Source organism: Polypterus senegalus, chromosome 17 (assembly GCF_016835505.1).
Source record: "Polypterus senegalus isolate Bchr_013 chromosome 17, ASM1683550v1, whole genome shotgun sequence".
Lineage (NCBI taxonomy): Eukaryota > Metazoa > Chordata > Cladistia > Polypteriformes > Polypteridae > Polypterus > Polypterus senegalus.
The window spans coordinates 1,102,965-1,116,699 of NC_053170.1; the positions used below are offsets into that span (position 1 = coordinate 1,102,965).

General features: G+C 48.0%; 1 protein-coding gene across 1 annotated transcript in view; it reads left to right on the forward strand.

The window, feature by feature from the left end:
* kcnh6a (potassium voltage-gated channel, subfamily H (eag-related), member 6a) overlaps positions 1 to 13,735 on the forward strand; it is an 86,528-nt gene that overhangs the window by 49,067 nt on the left and 23,726 nt on the right. The window contains exons 7-8 of the mRNA XM_039740871.1: positions 5,152 to 5,574; positions 9,603 to 10,002. Of these exons, the coding sequence (XP_039596805.1) occupies positions 5,152 to 5,574; positions 9,603 to 10,002 (823 nt within the window). The remainder of the gene's footprint in view (positions 1 to 5,151; positions 5,575 to 9,602; positions 10,003 to 13,735) is intronic.

Sequence of the window (13,735 nt, forward strand, 5' to 3'; positions counted from 1 at the left end):
TCTGGTAGGACAACAAGACTGTTTATAATGTAATGTAATGTTTTTTCTTGATATTCAAAGCGGTTTGCCCTCCCATATTTCTCAGTGTCGACCACCAGGTACGTACGAGAGTGAAGTGCCCACAGTTTTTAGGCTGCGCCCACAGGATCCCCATCCTGATGCACATCTTCATTTGCTAGCACCCTTGTTTGCCATACTCTGTACTCTGTACTCGTGTTTGTTTGGCGGGCAGGCCCTCAGTCAGCGTGTATGTCAGGTGGTCCACTCGTTGAATGGCACCTCGTCCAGGCCTGTGTTATGTTACTGGGCAGGCGCCTGAATTGGTTTAAGAGTCTCAGCTAAATTACTCGAGTAAATCACCAGCACTAATAATGAATTCCTGCTTGACAGATTATGAAGAAAGCACATCGCCCGTGTTTTTCACTTTAATATAAATTGTTTGCAGTGTGGTGGGCCTCTCCAGGCAGAGCGTGTACCGATGCCAGTCTTACATTCTCAGAGATCTTATTGTATAAAAATAACACCCTGACGGTGTGACCACGTGGGGGGCTCAGAAGTGCATTTCTGAAAGACGTCTACGATAAGCAGATTTGTAAAAGTGACCAAAATGTTCAAAGCTGAGCTCACGTAGGGCGGGTTTACGGGGTCATTTACAGCAGGAGCCTCCTGTCTGCAGTCAGCAAGAGTTGGGAGCCGTGGGCACGTTGAGGGGTCTTTTTGGATCTCATTCAGAAGGCTCAGTTCATGTCACTACAGTGAAGACTTGTGGGTCTTGTGGTCTGGGACCCTCATTATGACCCTACTGCAGGCCCGGAGAAAATCAAAATTCTCAAAATGACGAGAAGAGTTAAGGAGCTGCTGTGACTGGCGAGGGTCTTGGGTTAACTCACCCTTCTTATTCTTTGTTACATTCTGACTGTGAGGACGATTCACCAGACGGAATGAACAGCAGTGGTAAGGGTGCCTCTGTGGGTAGAAGTCGGCATGTTCTGCCCGTGTCTGCGTGTCACTGCGCCAAGTCCAAACACATCCAGCGTAGGTGGTTTGGCGTCACCAGGTTGGCCCGTTCGTGTGTGTGGATGAGTGTGCCCACTCGGCGACGGACTGGCAGCCTGCCCAGGGGTTGTCCCTGCCTTGTGCCCTCTGCTTGCTGAGTTAGGCTTCAGCGACCCTGCCCAGGGTCAGAAAGTGACGTGTCATTAACAGAATGAGGTAGTCTGTCACAGCAGAGTCACACGCTGCCATCTGAACTCGTTTTAGAGGAGCAGCTGCACGTGGGGCTTAACTTTTCTTTGAACTCATTTTTGTAAATGTATTTGTAGTTTTTGAATTGTGCCTTATTCTCCCAAAACAATTCTTCTCATTCTGATGACACCAAAGACATTCCACACATGTGGTGCATCTCGCCGCCTAATCCCATTCTTGGCGTCCCATCAAGGGTGTCATTCCTGGACGGTCATTTGCATTCCAACAATCACCTTTAAAGTTGGCCTTTGACGTCGTACAGCGAGGACGCCATGCACTCGGGCTCACTACGTCACACTGTTTCATGACACTTAAGAAAAATCGGCTTACCATTGGAATTTAAACCACAACAGAAATTGTCTTTCCAAACTCTTGCATTCACAGGAAGTGTCCTTTTTTTCTTCAAGCTGAGGATTTTACAAGTGAATTTCCTGATTTATTTTGGCAGAGGCCGACTTGAAATCAGTTTTAGGGAAAGTGAGTTGCTGTCCTGGATGACATCTTTGATGTGGCTACAGGGACAACTCCATCCCAATGATACCAAACTGATCAGGGAAGCAGTCAGTCCATCACAGAGTGCATTCATCCAGGTACAGATTGAGGTCTCCAGTGAGCATCAGCCCCATGACTTGGGGGCGTTGTAAACTGGACAGCCCAGCTCACCAGCTCCACAGTAATGGTGTCTGTGATGGAGGAGCTCTGGAGCTGAAACACTGAGCCACCACAGCAGAAGAAGAACAAGAAGCAGCACTCACCCACATGGGAATCGAATGATGCAAAAAAACTTCACTTTATATCATTTGCTTACAAACTTGGGAAATATTGATTTGGAAAAAAGAAAGCAAAATGACCTAAAAAGGAGAAGGTCAGATAATAAAAGACAAATTGACCAAAGTTCCTGGAGAAATTAATTCTTAGGGCCACTGATTCTCAGCCGGAGTCTGTCATTGCGTGAAATCGCACTGCTCTGATAAACTGAAGTACAATTGAGTTTAGATGGGGCCTTATACTGTAAAGTACAGGAAGGATTAGTGAGTAAAGGATGAAACTAATAGATATATAGACAGCATAGTCAGCAGGATCAGATAGATAGATAAATAGCATAGTTGGCAGGATTAGATGGATAGATAGGTATATAGAGTGAAAGGCACTATATGATAGATGATAGATAGAGTGAAAGGCATAGTATAATACTGTAGATTGATAGATAGGGCAGTTAGCAGGATTAGATAGAGTGAAAGGCACTATATGATAGATTGATAGATAGATAGATAGCGTAGTCAGCAGGATTAGATAGATAAATAGATAGATAGATAGATAGATAGATAGATAGATAGATAGATAGATAGAAAGGCACTATATAATAGATAGATAGATAGATAGAAAGGCACTATATAATAGACAGATGGATCAATAAATAAATAAATAAATAGCTGTCATTGTATTATGACAAACAACAAATCCTTTCTCAAAAACACACCTGAGTGACTAAACCTCCCACTGGGCTGCAGCCTTAAGATCTCCAGGCCTGACTCCATGTGTGGCCTCCTGACTTGGTCATCAGTCATGGAGAGCTCCTACTGACCATACATAGCAGCTGAAGTGGTTGTAGCTCTTGATGTAGCAGCGATGGCATGGGGGGCACTGGTCATTGGAAGAAGGAGGCGATGGTGGAAGGAATGAAAATCTATTTTAAAACTGGTGAAGGGCGTTAGCGTTGTCCACATTCCTTTCTGGCACCTGAGCCTCGGATCGCTGGAGTCCAGTATTGATGCCCAGTTCATTCCAGAGACCCCTCATGTTCTTCTGAGTGAACCAGTAATCTTTAGGTTCAAAGTCCAGTGCCAGGCCAGTAGGCCGCACTGAGAATCCATGTTGAAGAACACTCCATTGAAGTTAGGCAATCCCCAAATCCCAGTCCTTCATTAAGTATAATAATAATTACTGGATTAAAATGACTTAAAACCATTATAGATGTGATGGATTCATTTTTTTTAATTCCTTCTGTTAGCACCTCGAGGTATCGTACGAGATCAGATCATTTTGATTGTTCCGTGTGATTTTTAACTGCTTGTTTTGCGACTCTTGGTGTTTGTCGTAGGGTTTCCTTCAGTCGTGTGCTGCTGCTGCTGATAAGGCCAGAGAGTGTTTTCCATGTTGTACGTGTAGATTTCTATTGTGAAATGTATGCAATCTGCTTTTACAATACTTAAATCAATAATCTTATTATTTTAAAATATGTTGGCAAAAATCTGTGAAAGAAAGACAAAGTTCTTCTGTGGATATTTCTTGAGGACAGCTGATGTGGAAGTGTTTTAAAGAACCAAAGTGAACTCGATTACCGAGACGGGGCATAAAGGAGGGTGCAGAATGAAGAGAAGGAAAAGGACAGAAGACGGTAGTAGAAAGAAGGGGGGCTTTTCGTGGACCCTGCTTTAGTAAGAGACTGGAATTAGTGACGTGACAGATTGACACTGAACTGGAAACACTGGTAAGAAACTCAATCAATGGTAGTGTGAAGTGGAGTTCCTGTCAGACTCTCTTGCTTGTGATTTCATTTTAGCTGATAGAATTTTATGCTAATTTTATTTAGGAATATATTTTCTTTCAATGAAACTGGTACACAATTGTCACTCAAACATCCTCCGCAGCAAGCGAGGTAACACGTAACGCCTTACCTAAATGTTGTGACCTTTCTGGATTTATCGTCATTCTTGTGTGGTTTCAGGTATGGACTAATGCGGGGGTCTCAGACTCCAGGCCTGGAGGGCCACAGTGGCTGCAGGTTTTCATTCTAACCATCTTCTTCATTAGTGTCCCATCTTTGCTGCTAATTCACTTCTTTTGAATTCATTTTAATTGACTTGTTCTCAAAGACTCGGACTCCTGAATTGTTTCTTACTCCTTAATTAGCTGCCAAACAATAATGAGATCCAAAACACGACCAGCAAACTGTGTCTGACCATCACACAATATCTGAAAAGAAAGAAAGAAAGACGAGGGTCTCAGGAATGCTGCTCTGCTCAGGTCCCCAGTGCTCTTAGAAAAGAGAAAATCCGCAACGTCGGACATGTCTGCTGCACCTTCCAGCTGGTTGTTGTGGCTTTGCTTTCCCAGACACCCTCAGTGGTCTGATGTTCCTTAGCAGTGACTTCTGTCTGCAGTGCAGGCCTCCTCTAGGATGCTGGGATTCCTCCTGTGCTCGTTACTTTCTTGTATACGAAGTGTAGGGAATTGTCCAGAAATTTGACCTCGAGATTTTGATGAATCTCGATGTTTTAGACCTCCCTGAGCCTGAAAATAGCATTTGTGGAATTCTGTCTGTCTGTCTGTCTGTGTGTCTGTCTGTCTATCTCTTTGTCTGTCTGTGTGCCTGTGTGTTTGTCTGTCTGTCTCTCTGTCTCTGTGTCTGTTTGTCTGTGTGTCTGTCTGTCTGTGTGCCTGTCTGTCTGTCTCTGTCTCGTGTCTGTCTGTTTGTCTGTCTGTCTGTGTGCCTGTGTGTCTGTCTGTCTGTCTCTCTGTATGTCTGTCTGTTTGTGTGTCTCTCTGTCTGTCTCTGTGTGTGTAAACACGATAACGAGTGTGTGCTTTTACTTTGGTCAACCGAAGTGTTTGGTACAAAACGCTGATATTTCTCTGAACTTTCAGGCCTTTTCCGCTAACCGGCTGTGCTCTACTTTATTATTCCAGCAGCTGTAGAGTCCGATTTATTCAATTTGACTTTTATAATAATCGTTCAATGTATAATTCATTTGTTCTTGATGGTTCTTTAATGTTCATGATATAAAAACCTAACCGTCGTCTTGTAGGGTTACTCCAAATCTCCAAATCTCCATCTCCGAGTATACGAGAAGGTCGAGGGGAGACCACCCGTGATTTTCTCTCTCTCTCTCTTTTCTTTCCAAGGTGCTGTCGCTGGGTGCAGACGTCCTTCCAGAGTACAAGCTGCAGGCTCCCCGCATCCACAAGTGGACCATCCTACACTACAGCCCCTTCAAGGCAGTCTGGGACTGGCTGATCCTGCTGCTTGTAATCTACACAGCCGTCTTCACGCCGTACTCCGCTGCCTTCCTCCTAAATGAGCAAGAGGAAGAGCAGCGCCGCAGCTGCTACACATGCAATCCGCTCAATGTGGTGGATCTCATTGTGGACGTCATGTTTATCGTTGACATCCTCATCAACTTTCGCACTACCTACGTCAACACCAACGACGAGGTGGTCAGCCACCCAGGCCGCATTGCCGTTCACTACTTCAAGGGCTGGTTCCTCATTGACATTGTGGCGGCCATCCCCTTTGACCTGCTCGTCTTCCGCTCTGGCTCTGATGAGGTAAGTAAGCTTGTGGAGGTCTCGTTAAATGTCTGCTTGATGTGCGTGTGTTTGATGTTGTCCTGATCCCAGCAATAGAGAAGGCGAGCGAAGCCCTCCGGACCAGGCGCTGAATGGAGCCCACGTGCCAAGCGGGCGTAGCGGGCGTTCTGAATGCCAACCTGAAATGGAGGAGCTTCATAGACTCCCTTCAGTACCAGGTGGTGTGTCACTGAGCTGCAGAGCCCCTCACGTGTGAAGTAACAAGAGGGCCGAAGCCTGACGAGATCAGACATTGGCCACGTTTGTATTGGGGGACGGAGAATGAAACGAATTTAAACGAGTCAGAGGAGCAGCCTGGAGTCGGGACGTTAGCAGCCACATTAACAGAAGAGCCCGCAGTAGTCCACTTGTCTGGAAATAAAGCGTAATAAATCACAGGTGAGGGGGGAAAGCAGACCTGAGGGTCAACACGGGGGGCCTTGACAACAACAACAATTTATTTATACAAAAGATGGAGACGAAGGAAGAGAAAACCGAAAAATAAAACCAGGCAACACTAATGAACACAGAATAAAAGAAAAGGAGGACAGAAAAAACAAAATCTGCAGGGGGTCCGAGGCCACGAGACCACCCAGTCAGCTCCCACTGGTTATTCTACCAGACATCAATGACCTCAATCAGTCCTCATGATCTTCAGGCTCCATGTAGAAGAACTTGATGATGATGATGATGATGGTCATGAGGACATCTGGCCTTCAGTCCAGCATGGTGCTTTGATCAGGTGGTCAGGTGGCACAGATTGGCACCGGAAACTGGAAAAACAAGAGCAGAGAAAGGGTTTGTAGGGATTGTGGAGATATGATCCTAATGATAATTCAAAGAGAATATCAGCGTTGCACTAAAATGAAGCTCTGAGCGCCATCTTAACATGATGTGTTGGTAGCCATTTTTTAAAGTGCCCCACCATATTAGCCTGGGAATTCCCTCCATTATCCAACCCGCTATATCCTAACCACAGGGTCACGGGGGTCTGCTGGAGCCAATCCCAGCCAGCACAGGGTGCAAGGCAGGAAACAAACCCCGGGCAGGGCGCCAGCCGACCGCAGGGCACACACCCACACACCAAGCACAATGTAGGATCGCCAATGCACCTGACCGGCGTGTCTTTGGACTGTGGGAGGAAACCCACGTAGACACGGGGAGAACAAGCAAACTCCACAAGGGAGGACCCGGGAAGCGAACCCAGACGGGTCTCCTAACTGCGAGGCAGCAGCGCTACCCACTGTGCCACCGTGTCGCCCTGTTTAGTCATTGAAGTGACAAATTCAAGTAAAAGCCTGCAGGGCACTTTCACCTCTGATACGCTCTTCGTGTTTTATCAGTGAAACAGAAACCTCTACATTAAAAGCGCTGGTGTGCACATAACCAGAAAGCCGCGGTCAGCCATCGCAGTTAGAACATCAGGACACTCTGGACGAGATCAGGCCATTCAGCCCAGCAAAGCTCGCCAGTCCTCTCCACGTAATTCTTCTAAAATGACATCAAGTCGAGTTTTGAGAGCCCCTGACGTCTTGCTGTCCACCACACTACTTGCTCGCTCATTCCAAGTGTCTATCGTTCTTTGTGTGAAGAAAAACTTCCTAACGTTGGTGCAAAATTTCCCCTTAAAGTTTAGTTTTTAGAGCCCTTTAATGAAACACGTAAAGTATCTTCTTAATCCTGTGGATTTTAGGGAATGCTGAGCTTACGTGCAAAACACCGGCAATACGTAGTCAGGTCTGGTCAGGTCAGGTCCTTGTGTGTGTTGAGTTTAATGGGGTGGAAGGGCACAGCGGTGTGGTGCCCACTCAGTGTGACCCCCAAGGCTGGCGACTCGCTGCTTTCCTCCATGTTGAAGATGTGCTGCCCTCCAATGAGGTTGGCTCCTGTTCAGAGTCGTCTCCTGCCTCACACCGAGTGCTGCGTGGCTACGCTTCATGTGCCTACATGCGCAGAATGACCAGGCCGTGGTGTACGATTTAGACAGGACATCGGGATAACCGTATTCTTTTCAAAAGATGTCCTGGAGTCTTTAATGACCTGTGATAAAGGCGCTATATTGGCGCCCGGCCATGAGGCACACGTAAAATTAAAAGAAAGGTTTATTTGTCACGTCCTCCTCGTGTTCCCAAGCCTAACACAAACCCAAACACCAAGCTCACGTCTCTCTTCTTCTCCTCCACCACTCCTCCCAGGCAGCTTCATCGTCGTTCCTCCCGACTCTCATCCCAAGTAGTGGCTGCTGGCCCCTCTCATAGCCCACCCAGAAGTGCTCCAGGTGTTGACTGACCTCATTCAGGCCGCACTTCTGGGTGTCGCTGCATCGCAGCCCACAGGGGCTCAGGAAGCTGTGCAGCCCCCCCTGGCAGAGGCTATGGAGCCCAACAGGACGGAGCTCTGGTGTTCCACGATTGTGGCCCCGATGTAACCCAGGGGGCCGCCACCAAGTGTTCGGGCAGAAGTAAGTGGCCTCCCATGGCTGTTCCCCTGGATTCAGTGCCAGAGGGGCATCCCGGCTGGGCATGGGCCCCAGCTGCCCACCACAGACCACACAGAGTCGGGACCTCAGTTTTACACCTCTGTCTGGGGCACTGGGGCATTGGAATTCACACACAGAGCTCGGGGTGAGCACCCCCTGCTGGTCTCACCCACACCTTTACCAGCATCCACCCAAACTTTATCTAGGTGGTCTCCCATTCAAGTATTGGCCGGGCCTGACATGCGTCGCTCCTGGTGGATGAGCTGTTCTGAAGTGCAGGCCGTCTGATATGAAAACCCCACACTGACCCCGACAGATTTTTTGAGTCTATTTTAGTTCACTTCAAAAGAAAAATCTAGGAAACTAATTATTAAAAATCCAAAAAACATGTTTTGGGGTAAATGATAAATATTAGAAGGAGCCCGTAAAGTCAAAACCTTCCTTTGACTACAAGGTTGTCCTTTTTACAAGAAACTCCTTGGAATAAACATTTACAGTAGCCGCTGATGTCGAGATCTTGGAATTCTGTTTCTGGGACTTAAAGCCAAGGCTGAGGAAGTCACTGTAATGTTTGATCCTCATCATCATCATCATCATCATCACTCTGGTGTTTGTTTAAAAAACAGCAGCAGCATCAAAGCCGTGTGTGTGTGTCACTGTGTAGAATGGCAGGTCGGGCGTTGCCTTCCCTTAAATGTCCGCCAGTGAGGTACGGGAAGTCTCAATTCTGGACTGGACGTTCTGCGTGGACTCTGCATATCTTTCTGCTGTCTGCTGTCTAACGATGTACTGCGTTGACACCCTGTGGGGGGGTGTGTGCGTGTCACTGTGTGTGTGTGTGTCACTGTGTGTGTGTCACTGTGTGTGCATCACTGTGTGTGTGCGTGTGTGTGTGTGTGTGTGCGTCACTGTGTGTGTGTGTGTGTCACTGTGTGTGTGTGTGTGTCACTGTGTGTGTGTCACTGTGTCCCAGCCTGTCTCGTGAGGCGCTTGTTTAGTTTGAGAAGGACTTTCCAGAATGGTTCTGCCTTGATGTGATCTATTAGAGATATTAAAATGTGTAAAAAATATCATTTCTAAAGATACTAATTATACACACTTATCTGATAAGGACAAAAAATGTTACATTTCATTTTCAATGTGGCTGGAAAAAATCCTTGTGTGGTAAACTGATTAAACTTAATATACGTTTGTTATGGGCACAGTCAAAAAGTAGAGTAACAAAATGGCAACCAGCTGCAGACTTTCTACTGAGTTGGTAGAAGTCCGAGTCCGCGGGTGGGCTAACGGTGGGCTCACCTTGTAGTCAGCCCAGGCTGGGACGTTAATGAGGACGACACCTCAGGTCCCAGTCGCAGGTTTCCCGAACAGCTGATCGGCTCGCTGTAATGAGTGCCAATTGATGAAACGAATGCCTAAAATATCCCCAAAATGCCCCCAGCAATGCTAAGAAGCCTGGCATTACTGGTGCCCCAAACCGTGTGCTCTCCGAGTGAATATCAAGACCCCGTTGGCTTGTGTTTTGCAGACGACCACTCTGATTGGCCTCCTGAAGACGGCCCGGCTGCTGCGTTTGGTGCGTGTGGCCCGGAAGTTGGACCGCTACTCGGAGTACGGCGCAGCGGTGCTCTTCCTGCTCATGTGCACCTTCGCCCTTATCGCGCACTGGCTGGCCTGCATCTGGTACGCCATCGGCAATGTTGAGCGCCCCTACATGGTGCACAAGATTGGCTGGCTGGACAACCTGGCCGACCAGATTGGCAAGCGGTACAATGACAGCGACTTCTCATCTGGCCCCTCCATTAAAGACAAGTATGTGACTGCGCTCTACTTCACCTTCAGCAGCTTGACCAGCGTGGGCTTTGGCAACGTGTCCCCCAACACCAACTCCGAGAAGATATTCTCCATCTGCGTCATGCTGATTGGCTGTAAGCTCACCTCTTTACTGTTCTTGTGTGTCTCTCAGTGAGTTGTGACGTCTGTTTGTCTTTGTACACCAGCGCTGTCAGCCATGTTGCTGTGTATCGTGACAATAAGAGGAGAAGGTCCTCTTAAGACAAAGATGATCTCGTGAGAAAAACGGAATTCAGCAAGTAACACAGACAGAGAAACTGATAAAACACGGGCGGCGCGCCTACTTACTGTGTTTACGCAGAATTTAGAAAGTAAATAAATGAATCCGCCTGGCGATTCTTCTTTAAAGGAATTCAGGCTTGGAAGTTTTACAGCTCAGAGTGCACAGAGCACACCATGCGAATGTTCTGGAAGTCTGCGCTTTCCAAAAAATCCTTCACTTGCTGCCGTTAGTGGGGTCTCTTCTATATATGGGATTAAACGCTGAACGCCATCCCTGACTAAAGCAAGCCGCGTCTTCACACATTAATGAGCTCCCTAAGCCAAAACCCGGGGCGCCAAGTGGGTCCTGCAGAGCAAAAAGGGCACACCGTGAAGAACAGCTTCATGCCAGGTCAGGGGCAGGCACACGGCGGCACACACCGTAGTCACTTTTCAATACAATTTTCCAACCTTCGGAAATTCAAGTAGCTTTCAATAAAATTTAAAATTGTAAATAGCAATGCATCTTGGGTAATTCTGGTGTGCCAGTGATGCCTGGCATTGACGTCTGTTTGGTAGAAGTGCACCTCTGCTATTCCGCTGACTTACCGCTTCAGGCCCCCCAGCTGCAGACACACACACACACTCTCACGCACACACACACTCACGCACACTCACTCATACACACACTCACTCTCACACACACACTCACACACATCCACACACTCTCATCTCGCACTCACACACACACACGCCCACACTCACTCTCACACACACTCGCACTCACACACACACACTCACATACGCCCACAGTCACACACACACACACACACTCACATACACACTCACACACGCCCACACTCACACACACACTCACACACACTCACACTCACACACACACACGCCCACACTCACACACACACACTCTCACACACACTCGCACTCACACTCACACACACACACACACACACACTCACACACTCTCACACACACTCGCACTCACACACACACACGCACACACACTCACTCTCACACACACTCGCACACACACACTCACTCTCACACACACTCGCACTCACAAACACACACACACACACTCACACACACGCCCACACTCACTCTCACACACACTCGCACTCACACACTCTCACACACACACTCGCACTCACAAACACACACACACACACTCACTCTCACACACACTCGCACTCACACACTCACACACACACACTCTCACGCACACTCACAAACACACACACACTCTCTCACACACACTCCTGTCTACACCTCCATCTTACATGTAAGCAGCTGAGGTGTCCCTCTTCCCAATGTAACCTGAGGGAGGTGAGGAGCTCCTGACTACAGATGAGCCACAATACCCTTTAGTGGATTTCTTGGGGGGAGAAAAAGGTTTGAGCACATTTGGGGGGCCGATGAGGGTTTAGTGAAGCTACTAGAAGAAATCTGCTTATGAGCTTCCCAGGATTGAGGAGTTGTGTGCTTGGCATCCCCCTTGGCGTTTCTGTGATTCTGTACCGAGTTCTTCCTTTTGTTTTGATGCCAAGGCAGCTTCATGGTTGACAGTCTGTGCCTCTGATGAGTGGCGACAATACATTTTTACTTTGTTGAGCCCCCAGTGGGGCCTCAATCTGAAACAGACATTTTGAATTTTGAGTCCCGCCTTCGTGTTCTTCAAAGTCCTTTGGCACAGCTGGCATCTCAGATGAGTGTTTTGTCACGTAAAATGAATCTTTCTCCACAAATTTAGAGTATGGATTTTCAGGGAAACAAATCAAACCGAGTGTGGACCTTGTGAAACGTCGATTCCTACAGGATGGCAGTCAGTTGTTTTCTATCCCACTTTGTCCGGAGCTGCGGTGCCTGGCATAGGCCAGCATAGGGCACGAGGCAGGAGCAAACCCTGGACAGCGAGCCAGTCCATTACAAGGTGAACACTCACCCGGGCCAGTCTGGGATTGACAATCCTCCCAAGCTGCATGTCTTTGGACTGTGGGAGGAAACCCACACACACATGGAGAGAACATGCAGACTGCACACAGGGAGGACCCAGAATGTGAGCCCTGGTCTCCTTGGTGTGGGGCAGCGGTGCCACCACCACCCTCCAGGATGTAGTGTCCTTAAATGAAGGTTAGAAAACAAGGATTTTATGGTCCAATTTGATTATAATCTTCTTCTTCTTCTTGTTGCTCCCGTTAGGGGCTGCCACAGCAGATCATCTTGTTCCATCTCTTCCTGTCCTCGTCACCTTGCTCTGTCACCCCCAGCAGCTCAGCACACCCATAAACCTCCTGTTAGGCCTTCCTCTTCTCCTCTTGCCTGGCAGCTCTATGCTTGGCACCCTTCTCCCAATATACCCAACATCTCTCCAAACCAACGCCATCTTGCCTCTCTGACTCTGAGCGGACCCTCTAATGTCCTCATTTCTGATGCTATCCATCCTCGTCACACCCAGTGCATATCTTAGCGTCTTTAACTCTGTCCAATTTGATTATAGTGATTTTCCCAAATTAATGGTGCTGTTTGGCCAAATGTGTGCAAAGACTGCTTTACTACAGTTAGCAGATGCCGTTCATGGTGAACCCTAACCCTAATATCGCACCAAACTACTTCATACGTTCAGCTCGGGCTGTTAAAGAACGAAGAACACGACGCCAACGTGACTAAGAGAACTGAAAGCCTAGCAGAGTTTCCAAATGCCGCTGATTTACGTACCTCCGATACTGAAATATCTTTGTCTGACCTCATCACAGTAGAAAAGACAAAGGCTGCCAAAGGAGTCGGAAACCGTGAAGAGCCCATTGCCCAAATATTCTGAGCCCCCTGTCGACTCCGACTCTGTTACTTGTGCACAACCCAGGGGTCGTTTTGGCCCGCTGGCTCTTATTGGACGATCCTGGCGTGACTGAGATTTTCAGATGGAGCTGAGATGTGACTTTGAGCCAAGCGCCCGCACTTTCGTACTCCTGACCGGCTCTCCCCTTCCTGTTCTCTGCTGAAAGGCGACCTTCACTCGGGCTTCAGATTTTCACCAGGCTGGGATGTTTCCTGTAACTCTGCTCTTCTTTGAGCTGTCCCTCGTTACCCGGCTCCTGCTGGTAACGTTGCCACCACCGCCACCGCCTTTCATTGTAAGGGCGAGTGTATATGTGGTGGCTCTGAGGCTACGGATCTGCACTGGCAATCGGAAGGTTGCCAGTTTAAATCCTGTAAATGCCAATTGGGTCTCTGCTCTGTGGGGCCTTAACCTGCGATTGCTGCGCACGTGGAGTGTCCAGAAAGGCGCTATATAAATGCAAAGAATGAAAGAATTATTATTCTATCGGGTATTAGGGTCTGGACAGCACATCTGTGCCACGTCTGAGCACACAATCGTTTCCCAAAGTTCTTCTTGCCCACTCATTTTGATTTCAGACCTTAAGGTGACGCGTTTCCAGCAGATCTCCTGACGTCACCGAGTGCCTCCCGTGTATGCTGAGCCCCTCAACTCGTTTTTATAAAATGAGCTCCTGCTCAGTCCATCTTGGCGGTGATCTCCTCAGACCTGCCGCTCCTGCACAGACTCTCGGTGTCGTTTGTGATTCCTTC